This window comes from Apus apus, chromosome 15, assembly GCF_020740795.1.
Source record: "Apus apus isolate bApuApu2 chromosome 15, bApuApu2.pri.cur, whole genome shotgun sequence".
Taxonomy (NCBI): Eukaryota; Metazoa; Chordata; class Aves; order Apodiformes; family Apodidae; genus Apus; species Apus apus.
The window spans coordinates 6,060,671-6,078,131 of record NC_067296.1 but is presented as its reverse complement, the minus strand read 5'-3'; the positions used below and the strand labels follow the sequence as shown (position 1 = coordinate 6,078,131).

Genomic DNA, 17,461 nt, shown 5'->3' with positions numbered 1-17,461 from the left:
ACATGCACTTCAATTCCACACTGAACACACCATTGTAACTAAGTCATTGCCACTGTAATGGCATTAAATTAGAAGAAAGTGTTGCTTTCTGCTGCAGAACTAAATTGTACTTGAACAACTGTACCTGAGCAACATCAAGGAATAGGATTTGACATTCAGAGAACCCCATGGAAGATGCTGTTTGTTTCAAAAGGTATATATCATGACTTACTATTTGCTGCATGGAGAACACATCTGGCTGCACACTGCAGGAGCTAATTAGCAATTTAATCACTGTATGCATTGGAGAATAATTGCTGCTTCTTAATACTCCTAAACAGAGCTGGGACAGTTTCAGTAGTTAGTCTGCTTTATTCAAACGAGTTTACAGTGCAAAAGCCTTAGTGCCCATAATAATAATTTCATGTATATTATTTTTATAAGCATATTAAGACAAGTGAAACAACTAGAAGCTGTTTTTCCATCATAAGCATAAATTTGCTTAAGCTAGTCATACACTTACCACTCAATATTTGGCAGAGGTATTAAAAAAAGAAGTTACTATAGAAGTTGCCTCTTAGAAAGGGCAAGTTTGTTCTTAAAAGGAATTAGAGTTAACAGATTTTTCAACCTCAAAGTTTTGTTCTTTGGTGAGAAATAAAGGGTTGGGGTTTTTTGCCACAACACAGGAAGGTAAGTATAAATTTAAAACAACTTCTGCAGTGGAATGTAGAAATCAAGCAGCATAGCTTATGCTTCCAGGAACTGAAGCATGAACATAGTAGTGCATTATGCTGAATAAAATTGTTCTTTAAAATATATTACTTCATATTTAGCTAAGTGTTACTTCTATTCAATAGAAAAGTTGTGGCTATAGGACAGAAAAGGTATTTTCTTTTGTGCTTTGACAGCACAGCTGTAGTGAGTTTAAAAAAAAAAATGCAGTAACAAGTTAACCATGACCAAAGGTTAAAATAGAAAGAGCTGATAATAACTTCCATCCTGCATCAAGCACTATGCAATACAGGACTTTCTATCCACCTGCATCTTAATAGTCACATAAGAAACAGCAACATGGACAGAATAACTAACATTAGTCAGTTTTGAACATTTTGGCTTCCAGCAAAAAAGTTCCCCACTTCTGCAAGCTCAGAGAGGTACAGCAGTTTAACTGAAGTCCCTGTTAGTAAGGACAAGAGGAGCCACTAAGGTCCAAAGATAGAGAAGGAGACAAACCCAGCTGGAGGTTATCTTCACCCACACGGCTGGCCACTTACTTGTCATAGTTTTAAAATCTGCATCAGGGCTAAAAAGTAAAGAAGTCAGTTAATAGATGTAGAAGGCACCTTCCACTGCTCCTTGCTACCTCTCATAATGATTCTTAAACTAGGACAATCATTTGGGACACTCCAGTGCAAGAGCCTTTGTGGGAGGAGTATGATGAGACAACTACACCAGCAGTTTCCTGGCTGCATTTCTTGATGTGCTGCTTTTAAAGGAAACCTATCACTGAGCTATGCAGTCATTTCCCTGTGGCTGCTGCTCTAGAAGTGTATTTGCTAATTTGTGCAAGGGGGCATCCTGGGGAAAGCAGTTACAAGCTGCAGCAGCAGAGGATTGGTTCAAGTGCTCCAAACAGATCTAGAAAATCATCTCTCTGTTTAAGTGGCACATATGGTTGTCCTTGCACACCTTTCCCAAGGGTGCAGAGCCAGTGACATTAGGGTGGCCTCTGACAAACTTCCCAAGAGGCCACCTCAAGCCAGTTCCCTGTGACCTTCCTGCTGCTTGCATATCTGAAGGATGGCAACCACACTTTCTGTCCTCGCAGCTGCAACACAGTCCCCCTAAGACAACAGCTGCTAATCTTTGATACAGGGTTTTTCACATCAGCACAGAACTGAGAAGGCCCAATTCTAATGGAAATGGCCCAGGGACAGCACTTTCATCAGCTGGGCAGGAGTCCCCTGTCCACCAAAACACACTGGCTGACATGAACAACCCACCCCTTTTTCTTGCTCTTACCTGTACCAGTTGGTGAGCGTCATCATGATGTAAAGAGAGGCGAGAAAGAGCATGAAGTGAAAGAAGGTGTAGTTGTACTGCACACCATCCTTCTCATTGTCCAGGACACGGCGCACTTCTCCTTCCTCTGCAGCCCCACTGCCTGTTCCCCCAGTCTCCTCCAGAATGGCACTGTCACTTGTAGACAGCATCAGCTTGTTCACCTGGCTGTTGCTGGAGGAGCGAATGCTGCAGGGTAACCCAAAGAGATGTGGTTACAAACTCCCTCTCCAGTTAGCTGTGCTTGCTAACAAAGCAGGTCACAGACCACAGTGCATGTCTTGCTCTAGCAAGTAACATTTTTTTTTTAATCCACTGGGAAACACAAGAAAGCTCCTCAGAGATCTGTTTTCATCCAGGCTTTTGTTAGCCCTGTTAAACACTGTTCCCAGGTCTCCTAACATGTTTTGTTCTGTTATCTGAATTGGGCTAATAAAGCCTGGCCTCACCCACAAAAGGACATGCAGAAATCACAGCTGGATATGAATAAATGCAGGTGCATTTTCACTAGATACTGATTCAACCAAAGAGGCAGACAAATCACAACTGTTCACCGTCTGAAAGCAGTGCAGTCCTACCTGGAATACAAGAGGCACAGCACAAAGATCACCAACCCAACAACACTCTGGGCATCCCACCACTGTAGGGACTTGGGTGGAGCTGGAGTAGCTGGTAGGACCGTGGTATTTTCTGGAACAGCTGTGGGTGTAGCTATCTGGGTAATGATGTTCAGCAAACTCGGGTTACAGCTTCGTTCTGAAAGGGATTTCAAGGCAGATTAAAGAGAGATGAGCTTTGACAGCATTTAGCTAAGAAAAGATGACAGGCAAGCTTACAATTTTGTCATTCCCTTTAATTGCTGATCTCCTTGATTCCCCAGAGGCTGCAATGGCATGGAATATTTTTTTGCTTCCCATGACCTAGGCAAGAGTGTAATAAATAAAACCAGTATGCCCTGCCACTGTTTTCTTTCCCCTCACAAATCCCCCAGTTTAGCACTGGACAGAGGCAAGGTGATGGTTTCAGTAGTGTCAGCTTTACTGCCTCACTGGATTTTACCTACACAGATCAGCAATCCCCACACAGGGATCTGTCATAACTTCAAGCCCCATCAACAGCTTCTGCTTCACACCCAAGTGTCACTCAAGACAGGCTGTTGCTTACCAGGCTCATTGGACATGGCTGACCAGGTGAGGTACATGGTGTAGAGGGTGATCACAGAGGACTGGAGGAGGCCAGAGCGAGGCTGATGCTCCTGTTCAAAGACAGAACAGCAAGCCAAGGTCAGAAGGGCAAACTTTCCCCACAGCTGGGTAGTTGTACCCTGCTGCCACACATTCAGCAACTTGGAAAAATTAAAAGCTTGTTTAGAAATGCATTGGGATTTCTTCTATGTTTAAAAGACTGGAGAGAATCCAGCTTTTCTGTGCCCCAGACTGGGTTATGGGTTCTTCCTGAGTTAATCCCAACTTGTTTAACACTTTAGGAGATATGAATCTAGCAGGTGATTTATTTGAGCAATACCAGTTCAGAGTCAACTAGCATGCAAGCTTCCTCTCATGTTAAACATACTTACCCCTAATTTCAAAGCCACATTATAAAGCAAATAAATTCCCAGCCTATTTTGCTTTTCCCTAATGGGTTTTTCTGTTCTGCCAGAACCTTCAATGCTAAAACCAAGCCAGCAGTGCCCCACATGGAAGTCCAAAACAATGCCAGACCAAAAAAGTCTCTCTTCAGCAATTATGTCACTGTGTAGTGAACTGGTTTCAGATCAAGATTTTTTTTAATCTTGAAATTTTCCTAACTAGCACAGCTACAATAGCTAAATTTTAAAGTTATTCTGTCTGACTGAATTGGTACTATACCCTACTTCCCTGCTTTGTATGTCAGAAGGAAATAGAGAAAGATAATACCTGGACTTTTGGAAGGACAGAAACGATGGAGACAACAATGCACAGGAGCATATTAATAGTTATGAAGAACTTGTTCTCAGTGCAGGCATCAGGCTTCGTGTAGAAAACATAGAAGAGCACAATAAAAACCAGGGACAAGGCATAGAACAAGCTTGTACATGACAGCAGAGCTGGAAGGGAAAAAAATAACACATGTAGTTTAACAGTACATCTGAGGTGATTTAATGACCAGTTATCACTGTAAAGAGATTGTCCCTCTTCCTCACTTGGAAGTCTGGTTAGGAAACTAGACTGGCAGAATGCATTTAACTAGGTACAGCTACACTTCTGCTTTGGCTCACTGAGCAGTGTAGCTCAGGGGAAAGCCAAAGCTGCCATCAGGGGAATAAGACCTGCCTTTCAGCAGCAGTTTAATTGGTTTAACTGATGTCAAGCCACAGTGTGAAAGTGACAGTGCTGTCTGCACACTTCTCATGGGCTATTTACAAGCCCTGAATTCCCCCTTCTATGCTAGATGCCACCCATTTCCAGTTCCACTCTGCATTCCTTGTAAGAAGCTACAAAGTGCTGCTGCAACATTCATAGCTGGGAGCCAAAGAACCACAACAATTAGCACCTTGTAATTCGGTGGTCAGAGCCTGCAGGGAGTCACACTGTGTGTGGCACTGCAGCCACTGCCTCCCTGGGGACCTCTGCAGGGAAGTGACAAAGCGAAGTCAGAGCTGGAGAGATCCAGGCTCCTGGCTCCACACTCAAACACCTGCAAACTCACCGAGTGTTGGCTCTTGTGGCTCTCAGCTCTGCTCATCACAAGCCTAAAATATTTTGCATGTTATTTCATCAGAAGAAGGCAACACTGCAGCTATTAATTCCAAACGTTTCCACTAGTGACTCCAGGCTGGAGTGTAATTCCAGGATATGTTTGCTAACTAGTAAGTGATATTCTGCAGAGTACTGGCCAGCAGAAACAAATCCTTTACAGGTTAAGCTTCCTACCTGCATACCAACATTTAGTATTTCCCTCCTCCATTCTCTCAACCCAGCTCTCATTCCAGGAGTGAGCAAAGTCCACAAGAAGCACCAACTGGATAAGAATGAAGACAAAAGCTCCACAAACACCAATAACAAACCAAGCTAGAAAAAAGGGCAAGAAAAACAGGGTTAGCTCTCATAATTTGTGTATCATCCCAGTTAAAAATAAATAAAAGTTCCTCATTATACTTCAGAAAAATACTGAAAAAAACTGAAACTATATTTAGAAATGTAGATGCTGTTAAATCACTTTGGCCTCTGTCCTGCAGAAGCATGTGAGGAGTCCCAGCTATTCCAGGGTGCAGCCTATGCCAGTCAAGCCAAGCATGGGAATGTTTAGCTCAGTCTGTTTCCAGAATGAATGCAAGACCCAACTCAGGACATCTTTGCCTACACAAGTACCATCATCCCACATTTCATCCAGTATCAACAACCCCTTCAAGTTCCTGTGATGTGGCCAGACCGTCAAGGTTTCTTGGGACAGGTTATCAGAGACTCTAGGGAATTGTTCAGTAATTGTGAGTGTCCTGAGCTGCCTCTAACCTAAGAGATGTCAGGAGACTCAGCCCAGTAGCAATCATGTCATGGAGTGTCACTGAAACTACTGACCCCCAACACCCACACCCTGGGAAAGAGACTGATTGCTCCCTTAACTTCAGCTGGTCACCAAGATACTGGGTGAACCAAGATACTCTTAATTCAGTAGAACAGAACATGTGTCTTCTACAAGGTAACTTTCACTATCACAACTATAGCCTGGTAAGTCTGGGGAAAGGTTTATTAAGCAGAATTCCCTGATGACATATTAACTGTACCTGTTGTGAAAGGCCCTTCAGGAATGTAAAATGCTCCAACCATTATAGCCACAATGGCAGCAATTTTGAAGAACCAGAACCTTCAAGAGAAGATACAAGTTGAAAATATTGGTCTGACTCTGCACACCACAGTGATGTTTTACACTATCTGCAAGCAGGTTGCTGCACATAGGTGAGGGTCTAACAGGGATTTAAAGGAAAAAATGTTGTGTACAGGGGGACTGCAGATCATGTTCATCAAATCAGGGGGAGAGGATGAAGCAACGGTTCAGTACCTTGGAAACAGGGACTGAGAGAAACCTCAACAAAGGCAAATAAAGAGTGTTGAACCTGGGACAAAACTCCAGGCAAAAGGACTGACTGGGAGCTGGAGAGCTTTGCTGAAAGAGAAGCTCCTGCTCCAGCAAACAGAACATGAGTCAGCAGCTCATCCTTGAGGGGAAGAGGGCTAACTCTGCACTGCTCAGCTTGGAAGATGGAAAAGGGAAACCTAACTGGTCTCTTCAGCTGCCTCAAACCAGACTCCTCCTGCAGGGGCACAGCAGAAGGGCAAGAGGCAACACAGGTGGGTTGCAAAAAGAGAAACTTCAGTTTGAGATTGTGCAAAAAAAAAACTGCACAGGGTGCCCAGACAAGTCAAAGCATTCCCCATCCTTGGAGACATTCAAAACTCAACAAGATCCCCAACAACCTGCTCCAGGTTTTTACTACTCTGACCAGAGGGGTAGAGCAGATGATCTCCAAAGGTCCCACTCAAATTAGATGGTTTTATTATAATCCAGTCTTGTAGCCCAGAACTAACCCAGGTAAATCAGTGACTCAGAAACCAGCTTCTGCTGGACTACCAAGTCAGGCTGGTGTTAGCTATCAACTGAAATAAGTAACATTTTTTTGGGAGGGAGGGAAATCACATTTAGGGGAAAAAAAAAAATATCACATAAAAAAGAACATAAAGAACACCCAGAATAAAAACAAGCCTCCCACTCTTTGAGAAGGGTCAGGGAAATTTTTGAGCACTGCCAGTTTAAATTATAGAATCACAGAATCCCAGACTGGTTTGGGTTGGACGGGACCTTAAAGCTCATCTAGTTCCAACCCCCTGCCATGGGCAGGGACACCTCCCACCAGCCCAGGTTGCTCCAAGCCCCATCCAACCTGCCCTTCAACACTGCCAGGGATGGGGCAGCCACAGCTTCCCTGGGCAACCTGGGCCAGGGTCTCACCAGCCTCACAGTGAAGAATTTCTTCCTGATGTCTCACCTAAATCTCCCCTCTTCCAGTTTTAATCCATTTCCCCTTGTCCTCTCACTACAAGCCCATGTACAATGCCCCTCCCCAGCTTTCCTGGAGCCCCTTCAGGCACTGGAAGGTGCTCTAAGGTCTCCCCAGAGCCTCCTCTTCTCCAGGCTGAACACCCCAACTCTCCCAGCCCGTCCTCAGAGCAGAGCTGCTCCAGCCCTCCCATCACCTTCTTGAGAGGAGAAAGAGAGGACCCGAGTGGGCAGCCCAGCCAGGAGGCTGACACACATACCCGTTGTGCACCGCAGCTCTGGGGTCCTTGCTTGTCTTCACCTCCAGCATGAGCAGGGAGAGCAGGAAGAAGAACACAGCCATGGCGAAGCTGATGCGATACACGGCCCGGTAGCCCACGAACACCTCGCAGCTGGCGACGCCGCCGGCGGGCAGGAGCCTGCTGTGCAGGCCCTCCTCACAGAACCCAGGGATCTGAGCACAGACACCAGTTGGGAACGGGCACGGGGACTGGCAACCACGTTCCCCAAGCACTCGAGCAGCTCAGGCTCTGGGGCAGCTCTCTCCTGGGAGAGCCTGTGCTCAGGCAGCCTGCCCAGGCCTCACCATCGTCCCTGCTGTCCTGGGTCCTCACAGGAAGATGAGGACACCAAGCAGCAGGACTCTGGTAATAGCTGCCCCTGTCCAGGTCTGGGCGGGTTCAGAGAGCAGGCACGTACTTAAAAACCTACATTCACAGCCATCTACCAGCATTTGCTATCAACACTCAACTCAGGGAACAAAGCACAGTCGGTGCTTGTGTCCCTCGTGTAACCCATTCCCAGCAAACACAATCAAGTCACTGGCACAACTAACAGCTTTGCAGACAGCTGGAAAGAGGTTCCCCCTCCCCCCCCCCATACCTTTTTCAGCTGCTCCTCCATCCCTGGTGCCAGCATAATGCAGGCAAGAACAGTGCTGAGGAGGAGGAGGAAGGCATAGATAAGACGCGTCACCGTCGAGTTCTTGCTGTTGGGACAACATCGGCACAGCAAACAGGAGGCACCGCTGCACAGGCAGGGAATCTGAAGGGCAGACGGGAACAATGAGGGCGTTCCCTTCGGCACCGACCCCGGGCTGTTCGACCACACCGAGCGAGGGAAGCCCAGACCCTGCCTGGAGCCGCTCCGCTCCCCTCTGCACCTCGCGGATAAACCCTTTAACGGGAGTTTCCGCCTAGCACCGTGTTTACAGCCCCCCGAAGGTGCCCCGCCTCACGGGGCCAGCACCGAGCGGCGGACCCGCAGCCACCGACACGGCCCGGCGAGGCCAGACCCCGCCGGCCACGACCCGCCCCGGGCCAGGCGAGGCAGGAGCGCGGCACCCCGGCCTGGAGCCGCCCCCAGCCCCGCAGGGACCGGCCCCCGGCCCACCGGCCACAGGAGGGGGCCAGCGGGAGGCTCCCCGGTGCGGGGCCTGTGCGGCAGGTCCCGCCGACGCTCACCCAGCTGGCCAGCGAGCAGACCCCCAACACCGCCCCCATGGCGCCGCCGACCAGGCTCCTCCGCCGCCACTTCCGGCTTCCGCCCCGCCGGCCTCAGCCAGCTAAGCCACCCTCCCGCGTCGCCGCCGCTCATTGGCTCCTCCCGCCCCCGTGACGCGCTCTGGGGCGGCCGCCGACCAATGGGAAGGCAGGACAGAACGGGAGGATGAACAGGGAGGGGGGGGGGCCCTCTTGTTGTTTATGAACGAGCTCGTAGGGAGAGCGGACGCTGATTGGTCCAAGAGCCCGAGTGGGCGGATCCCCCAGCAGCACAGCCAATGAATGAGCGAGGCCGGCAGGCCCGCCAGCCACTCAACGCCTCCCGCTGCCTCGGGTTGCCATGGCAGCGGTTGCCACGGCAGCGGGCGGCGCGCCGGGCCTGGGCCTGGTACCGGCACCGGGCCTGGCACCGGGCCTGGCACCGGCACCGGGCCTGGCACCGGGCCGCCCCCGCCACAGCGGGGCTGTGCGGCCCAGCACACCGCGCTTCCCTGCCGCTAAGCGCCGGCAGCCTGCCAGGCTCCCTGCCACCCCCGTGTCCCTCCTTCGCGGGTACAACTGCCCTCCCGGGTCCTGAGGGGACCGGGCCCCGCCGGGCGCGGGGACAGGCGTCACGGCCGGGCAGAGGCCGCGTTGAAGCTGCGTGAGTTCCAGCCGAGTCATCGCTGCAGCGCTGAGCTGCCCGCAGGGCCCGGGAAGCCTGAGGAAGCGGGCGAGAGGCTCCCACTACCTGACATAGGTTCCTGTGGGAATCAGAGGGTGCCAGTACAGCCCTGCGTGGGTCACAGGGAGCCAGCAGTGGCTGGGGACAAAGCTGTCAGCCACCCTGCCAGAGGCCCAAGAGCCTTCTCAGTCTCTCAGAGCTGTTTGAGGGAAAAAACCCTGTGTTTGGTTCCCACTCTTGCCCCATTATGATGAGGACTCAAGCGCTCATGCTGCAGAACTCGCCTCGTGTTGCTGCCCCTTTCTTCCTGCCTCCTGCTGAGCAGTGCCCAGGACGTTCAGCCCGTGTAGCCTGGTGCCAGGGCTCTGGGGGCAGGGGGACAGTCTGAGCCTTTCCCAGGTTGGGGTTCTTCAAGGTGCCCCTTCTGCATCCAGTCACACCCCACTCATGTTTGGAGGCGCACGGCTGTAGAAGCAAGAGATGTACTCCTTTAAAATGGAAAATGAGGGAAAGGAACCACGTGAAAAGAGCCTTTGAGCTGCTGCCCAGAGCCAGGGGCCTCCTGGGCTGGGATTACCAGCAAGCTGCAGGACTTGCAGTTTGGGGGAGTTGGGGAGAGACAGCTGAGTGACTACACTCCTCATCTGGGAGCAAAGGAAACGGGTGAGATGTGGCCCTGAGGACCCAAGGGCAGCAAGAAGGTGACAAAAGTTTACACAGAAGTTTGGGAAAGCAGTTTGGAGCTATTTAATTGGTGCTAGTGTTGCAACGTAACAGAGGGCAGGGTCAGCAGTTCCAGCTATTGCACATCACCTCCCTCTGTCATGAAGACATACAGGCTTCTTTCTGAAAAAGATCACACCATAAATCACTGAAACTGTGTTTCCCTCAGATAATGCATGAGCCTTTATTATTTATTTATTATTTTGTATTATGAGCATTTTTATTACCCTTTTGGGTGCACCAGTTGGACCTGCAATAAGGCTTTTGCCACCTCCCTGTTTATTCACATGAATGTCTGCAGAATAAAGGCAGAATCCAAATTTCTTTGTTCCCTTCTTGAGTAAAGAATTTCATAGGTGTGCTGCTAACACAGTGATAAAAAACTCAGCTAAATCCTGAGTCTGACAATGCTCTCTTCACAGGAAATTTGTGAGACTGACAGTTTTGTTAAGTACTGTGAGATCCTCCGCTGGATTATGCTGGGAGAAGATGAAGGATACAGATAAAAAGCTTTTCCCTTACACTGTCCACGTAACAAGAGATTTCCAAGTACTCATTTTACTTCCCAACATAAACCCCCCTCTGATTCTGCATAACATCACCTCGAACCACACGTGTTTAACAGGAGATAATGGTGAAGTCAGCCTGGTGACTGTCAGCTGTGGGAATGAGACAGGATATGGCAGGAGGTTATCCCAGATGGTACAAAAATACCCTGCTCTGGTATGTTAATCAGTTCTGACAGCAGAATGAAATGGTGCATCCCTTACATATCTATCTGCTACATCCCATACATATCTACCTGATAGTTGAAATGCCTAGAGTAAAAACCTTGAAACTAGCTAATATTGAAGGGAAACGTGCCAGATACAGTCACCTGAGGGCAGTTCTCTGCAGCTTTTTTGTGCAGCTGAGCTCATCAGAAGATGTCACTCAAGCTTGTGTCCTTAGTGCTACTCTTGTTAATCTCAAGGGTCTCCCTTCTGTGGTAACAAAAATGCAGAACACATCCTGGTGTTCCTCAGAGTATTTGAGGGTCCCTGCCTTGCTGTATTTTTTGTAGGTAACAAACCCCACATACATGTTATCATGGAATAATCCTTTGACCACCCAGGATCTTTCAGCTGGGTGAAGGGAACTGCTAATTGGACTGGCTGGGTCAAACCAACTGTAAAAATTAAAAAATCACACATGGTCTGTGTTTCTACAGTAGTGTTGTTTAGACATACAGGTCTAAACACCTCACTGTGCTCTGGCCTGCAGAAACTTCCACATTTTGAGGTATCAGCTTCAGCTTTCTAACATAACCATCCTAATGATTTGACTTCCATGAAGTGTTTGGCTTTAAACAGTATTTATAGCTGCACTTTGATTGGATCTCCAGAGCATAAAGACTTACAGAGTTTTCTTTAGGGACAACTGCTCTCCCAGCTGTTTAATTCAGGCTTTGAGGTCTGTTCCACAATCCAGATCTTCAATCATGCTTTGAGGATGGCTGTCAAAGCCCTCCATCCGTGAGGAAGTTAGTAATTAGATAATAGGCAAAATACTGCCATGGCTGAAACCTCCAGCGGGTTTAATTAGCCTTTAAATGGTCAGAGTTAATAGCTTCTACCAAATCAAGATGTTCCAGCACCTCCCAAGTATCAAGTGACCCGTGCCAGCAGTTTGGCTCTTCTCTGTGCACAGCCTGGCTTGGCACTCACAGGCCCCTGCAATTTGAGTGCAGGAAAAATCAACCTAGTCCACACTCCCAAGTCTTCAAACATGCAATTGTCTTTCCTCCACAGTTCTTTGCTCACAGATTTGTCACCCTCATCCTCCCTTGCCTGCGTGCTCTGTGCCTGCATTAGCACCTGCCTCTGCACTTCTTAGACTCCCTGTTTTCCCCTCCTGTCATGGATCCGTGAGTCATAACTTATTTGTGATGGGCTGAGCTGAGGGAGAGTCACAGCAGAGTTGTGAGCGTCAGGGCCATTAGTAACGCTGCTAAAACTTGCATAATATATCCTTCTGTGCCTAAATCCCTCAGAGATTGAGTAACTGTTTTCTTTTTCACCCCAAGTGACTATGCAACGGGATGAGTCACTGCTGTTATGACAGAGGAATTGTAATCTTTGTGCCTTTCCAGTTTTGTTTGGCCAGGAATTTATTTTATAGGACACCTTTCTTCAATCTCCTTTAAGTCCTTATAAGTCACCAGAGACCTTTTCACTGGCTTCAGTTCACTCGAGATCATGTCTGGAAACTGAGTTCACTTGAATTATTGGTAAAACAGATGGGGAGAAACATTCACCTTTATCCAATACCCTGGAATTATATTATCAAGCTGTTTAATCTCATTATTTATGGATGCATTAGTGAAACTTAAATGTATCAAAAATATTTAAATACCATTAAATAAAAGCTTACTTAAAGCAAGCAAACAAGACAACACCAAGATATATTGGAGGGAATATTTGGTACAAAAGATCTGCAGTGACATCTGTGAATGAACCAAGGAAGGGACGAGCAACAGATGATTGGTAAAAAGGAGGAGGGAGTGAAAGGTGGTGGACATGGAATCCCTGCAAACAGCTCAGGATACTCAGGCAGGGCCCTTTGGGGAGCAGGATCTAACCCAGAAGGGGCTGGCAAACTTCTGCTTGAGCATTGTCCAAGCACCCTTACAAATGTTGCTGAGTTTATTGTTTCAGATGTTTCCATGATTTTTTTTCCTTGCCTGATGTGTCTTTTTTTATTAAGCCAGGATTTATTTCCCCTGTCTCTGTGACCCCATCTCTCCCAGGAGGCCCTGCACTGCAATCCAGCTGGCCACTCTTCTCCTATCAGCTGCAGCAGAACAGCTTCTAGTGAAACAATAGTGGGAGGAAAAGTCAGGATTTTCTGGATTTCATCCTGCCTCCAGCAGTGACAAGTGGTGTGGCTTTAGGTGTGAGCCACAGGACTATGTGAGTCAATGTGTAGAGTGAGAAAACCAGCACATCCCAGAGCCATGGCAGGCTCTGTTGGTTCATCTTTCAGTGTAAAGTCAGATGAGTTCCTGACCCAGTTTTCTCTCACACTAAAAAGAGCAAAGCAGGATCCTACTGCCCGTGGTTATTTCTTTTAGCTGGAGATTTATTTTCCCCTCTTTTTTTATTTTTTTTCATTGTCCCCCACACTGGTGCTGCTGCTTTCCAGGATGCTCTGAAGCTAGAGAAATTGTTTTTTTCTCATAAATCTTTTAAATCATATCAATCCTCCCAGCGTACCAGCTGACATTTTAGATGTTGCATTTTTGCACTCGTGCCAGGAGCATTTAGTGTGGTACAGTTGCTTATGTTGTTGTCATTAAAAATAAATAAATAAACAAGGGAAAACAGTTCCTTCCCCAGCAGAGAGGCTGTTTCCCCTTGAGGAAGGAGTTCACATGATCATATAGATGCGTCAGATAAATGCCTTCCCACGTTTGATATCTCCTGAGTTGAATGGTTGTTATTCCAAAGCCAATAGCTGGGATGGTTGTGTGATTTAAAGTCTCCAGAGCAATTTTTTTCTCCTGTTCACAAGCTTTAAAGACATTAGGTCTAAAAATGAAATCCTTCAACTTAGGAAGACTCATCAACCAAACACACTCAACTACGTTATCTTCACAAATATTTCTCCCTGTTTGTTTGTTTAAAGTTGGCCAAGAGTTCCAGAAATACTTTTAAGATAACAAAAATGGGCATCCAGATCAGAAAGGAATTCTGTATTTAGAAACTCTGAAATACTGCTGGGGGGTGGCTGTGATGTTAACTCTTTTCTGGTTGCTCTGAACTTCCATGGCATTGGAGAGTGAGTCAGAGAATTTTTCTTTCTAGAGACGTTTTTCCCATCCTAGATTATTTAGAGAAATAAGTACCCTAGGGGAATCTAATAATACAATCATCTCTAGTCCCATCATGGAGTTCAGTAGGGTTGGCTGTTGTCCAAGAGAGACTGAATCAAGCAGTTTGTTGAAGGCAGGGGAGGGCAGGAGCTGGCAAGGCTCAACATTTACTGTGGCCACGTGTGCTGGGGGCAGGAACAGCCACCAGCTTGATGCTGGAAGGGAAGGAAGGGGAAGAACTGAGGGCTGAGCACTGATTTATCAGGGAATCTTACAAACCAGCTCCCTGCTGCAGAGCACACTTGAGAACACGGAGCCTTTGCTGCAAGTTCACACACACCCATTTTTTAAAACGTAGATGGAGGGTCTCATGTTACTGCAAAACTGAGTGTCCATCAGACACAAGAGCCAGGAACTCCCTTCTGAGCTTGACCTCCACTGGTCTTTCAGTGGTAGAAGCAGAGTGACTTCCCCCTCATGCAGGTAGTGGTTCCATTCTGCATTTGCCATCTTTGTGAGATAACACAGAAGGGTTTTTTCCAGACTCTGAAGAACAGCTGACAATTTTTAACTACAATGTGTGCTAGTGTAACTGAATTTGTTACCCTGTTTTTAGGGGCTTCTGCAGAATCCCGACACCTTGGCAGGCCCACAGTGCAATGCTGGTGGATATTTTCTTTTCAAAGCTGTTTTTCCAAACATGTATTTAATATTGTTACTGTCCTCAAAGAATGTCATGCCAGAGCCATCAAAGCAAAGCAGAAGCAGACATGCTGGTGTCCGCGCGTACCTCAGAAAACGTCACCAAACTAGCAGTGGTTTCTGGGCTGAGAAACAGTCCCTGCAAGAACACGGAGCCCTTGGTAAGATACAACAGTATATAAGAGGTGTCTCTGTTGCTTTCCTGCTTGGATGGGCTTCATCTCACAGCCTTGAAGCTGCCTACAGGGTAAGTAGCCAAGCCCTGGTGGTCACCCAGCTCTCCCTCCAGCCGGGGAAGGTGGGCAGACAGGATGACTTGCTCTCTGGTATCTGATCTACCACCACTCCCTTAGTCCTGGTCTCTCTCTGCTATCGCAGGAACTTCGATATCTTATTTTTAGATGAGTTTTTGTGGGTTTAGAACGAAAGTCTGATTGAATCCAGATACTGATTTCAGTGAAGAAAAACAACGTGCAAAACCTGACACGTTCTGGTCAAGGAGGAATGTGCTGGGCACTGGTAACCCTGACTCAATTATCTGTCTGCAGGGGCTGAAATTTAGCATTTTATGGTTAGGGACCAGCTGGTGTTAAGATGTTGCTTAACTGAAGAGCCATTATTTATTGTTAATAAAACTGATGCCATGACACATTCCTCGTGGCGTAGATGTGCTAGCATATCTTGGCAACAGTAGCAGGAGGAATGATTCTGCCTGGCTTGCAGTCTTGTCTTCATTGTAAAAGGAAAAATAATGAAGCTGTAATTACCCAGCTTGGAAAGAAATGAACCCAAGTGAAAATGCTGAATGATGAAAGATGACTCCTAACAGCTTCCCAAAGTTAGCTTGTTTGGATGCCATGGCTGGCAGTGCCAGTGTCAGCTCCTGGCTCTCACTGGGCTGGATCCATAGCCAGCAGGCACAGCTCAATTGGCTGGACTGTGCTGGTGTCCCAGTTTGAAGCACCATTGAACAAATAGTGGTAAATCAATCATAAACCTTGCCAAAATGACCTGTTTACATAGGAAAGTCAGCATGCAGCAAATCAGGGTGACATTCATAGCACACAAGCCCCTCCACGTTAATTCTCAGGGTAAAGAGCCCTGTCACCTAGTGGTTTAGTCCATATTAGTGATTGCTTTCCAGGTGGGACCACACGCTCCTGCCTCCAACATCCAGCATTTTTATATATTAAATCGATAAGGTTCCTCTACTTTTGCATCTTAAGTTTATCTAATAAACCAGTGGATTCAATGAGTCTTTTTTCCTCCGTGTGGGAGGTGGGAAAGGAAGGGTCTGTTATTCCATTAATTCGAGTTCTCAGTTTCACACAGTTTCTTGTTTAGCCAGCATTGCAACAGCCAGCAGCCTTCCCAGATTGGCTTAGGTTCTGAAAAGCTGGTGACCTTCTGCCTTCAGCACCAAGGTGGTGTGTTTGGTGGAGCTGTTGGGAGATGAGGATGAACTTCCCAATGAAGAGGCACAAAGGAATGCCTCTAGGTGCTCTGCTGGCTACATTCTCATTCAACTGATCCTTGGAGACCACTGAGATTTAACTGTATTATTTGTGACATGTTACAGTGCCTGGAGACTCGGATAAATAATAAGTAAAAAGGCTCCTTGGTCAAAATAAAGAGGATTTTCCCTCCTGGTTGCTCAGTTTGAGCCACTGTTTCTGCAGGAAAGCAGGCAGCACTGCTGTGAAGCACAAACCCCTTGTCCAGTGAGATGATCTGCTGGTTGCCATAGTGATGGGGAGAGCTGAGGCCATTTGGGGCAGCAATTCTGCAAGGCCCCTTCTTAGCAGCTCCACTGGTCCCAGCAGCTACAGCCAGCTGGGGAAGGGCCCATCTGCAGAGTGGGGACATTTTACAGATATTGAGCTGCTTGTAGAGGTTGCTCCCTTGAACGTGCCTTTGCGAGATGGCCAGCATATGGATGTTGGGATTTGTAAGTTGATCTGTCCATGTGGAAATAGTGGCATGACTGTGGCACTGATGCCTTGCAGCACACCCAGCAGGTCACAAACATTGCAGCCACCTTTCCTTGCAGGGAGGAACTATCAGGCAGCACAGCCACTTGGGCAGGGGATATTTTGGATGGTGCCTGGGATTTACACTTCTCCCAGAATTAGAGGGCAAGGAACCCAGATCCAAACTCAGACTTTTACATCAAATATGACTGAAGTTTTCTGACTCAGGACAGCCTGGATGATGGGATTTTATTAAAGGGTCTTCTGCAAGACCTTCTTATGAGGTATTCAACTTGGGATCATATGGAGCTAAGGTTTTAACACATGGCTCAAGGAAGCTGATGTCTGTCTAAATACCATTGCTAGATTGTGCTTGAAATAGATACTCTGAACCTGAAGATACTTGATGATTTATCAGGCCAAGTTTGACAAAGCTGAGAACAATTATTTGAGAGATGTTATAAAAGGAAATAATTCAATCCACAAAAGTGACAACTGGGATCTGCATGAAAACCTTAAACTCTGTGTCCAAAAGCTCTAATCCTGCATAAAAGTGAAAATTTAACATCTGTCCAAAAGCCCCAGCCCAGCTGTGGGAGAAAGCAGGAATCTGAAGGAGATATAGCGAGTTAAGGGAGCAAGTAGAAAGAACCCTTTCAAAACTGGAAATGCTAGAATAGCCATAAGGGAATAGTCATGACACAAAAAGCAGTAAATAAAATACATCTGAAGGACAGCAGGAAGTGAGCTTGGCCATCATTAGGTGGGAAAGGTCTGCTGGCATGGACACACGAGAGCATCAGGCTGTCCATCTGTGACAGACAAGAGAGGAGCTGCCAGTAACAATGTGGATAAGGTTAATGTTCTGGGCTGGGTGATAATCTGTCTCTGCAGCAGCCATTTAGCCTCCTGTCCTTCCACTAGCCAACTGCCAAAAGCAGATGATAGTCCTTCTTTTCCTTTATTTTTG

The 17,461-nt window shown here is 47.2% G+C and overlaps 1 protein-coding gene across 1 annotated transcript; it reads right to left on the bottom strand.

Moving 5' to 3' along the window:
• Positions 1-331: 331 nt before the first annotated feature.
• Positions 332-8,624, bottom strand: SERINC3 (serine incorporator 3). The gene is made up of 10 exons (XM_051633238.1): positions 8,541-8,624; positions 7,960-8,121; positions 7,338-7,531; positions 5,807-5,886; positions 4,956-5,093; positions 3,960-4,129; positions 3,208-3,298; positions 2,622-2,799; positions 2,005-2,232; positions 332-1,285 (listed from the first exon to the last, which is right to left on the bottom strand). Exons 1-10 carry the CDS (start codon positions 8,577-8,579, stop codon positions 1,147-1,149), a joined length of 1,419 nt encoding a protein of 472 aa, XP_051489198.1. The 5' UTR covers positions 8,580-8,624; the 3' UTR covers positions 332-1,146.
• Between the last annotated feature and the right edge of the window lie 8,837 nt (positions 8,625-17,461).

Coding starts and splice junctions, on each gene's coding strand:
- SERINC3 (XM_051633238.1), bottom strand. CDS start 8,579: ATGGGGGCGGTGTTGGGGGTCTGCTCGCTGGCCAGCTGG. Junction 7,532..7,959: donor TGGAGGAGCAGCTGAAAAAG/GTATGGGGGGGG, acceptor GTCTGTGCTCAG/ATCCCTGGGTTCTGTGAGGA. Junction 5,887..7,337: donor AGAGCTGCGGTGCACAACGG/GTATGTGTGTCA, acceptor CTTCTCTTGAAG/GTTCTGGTTCTTCAAAATTG.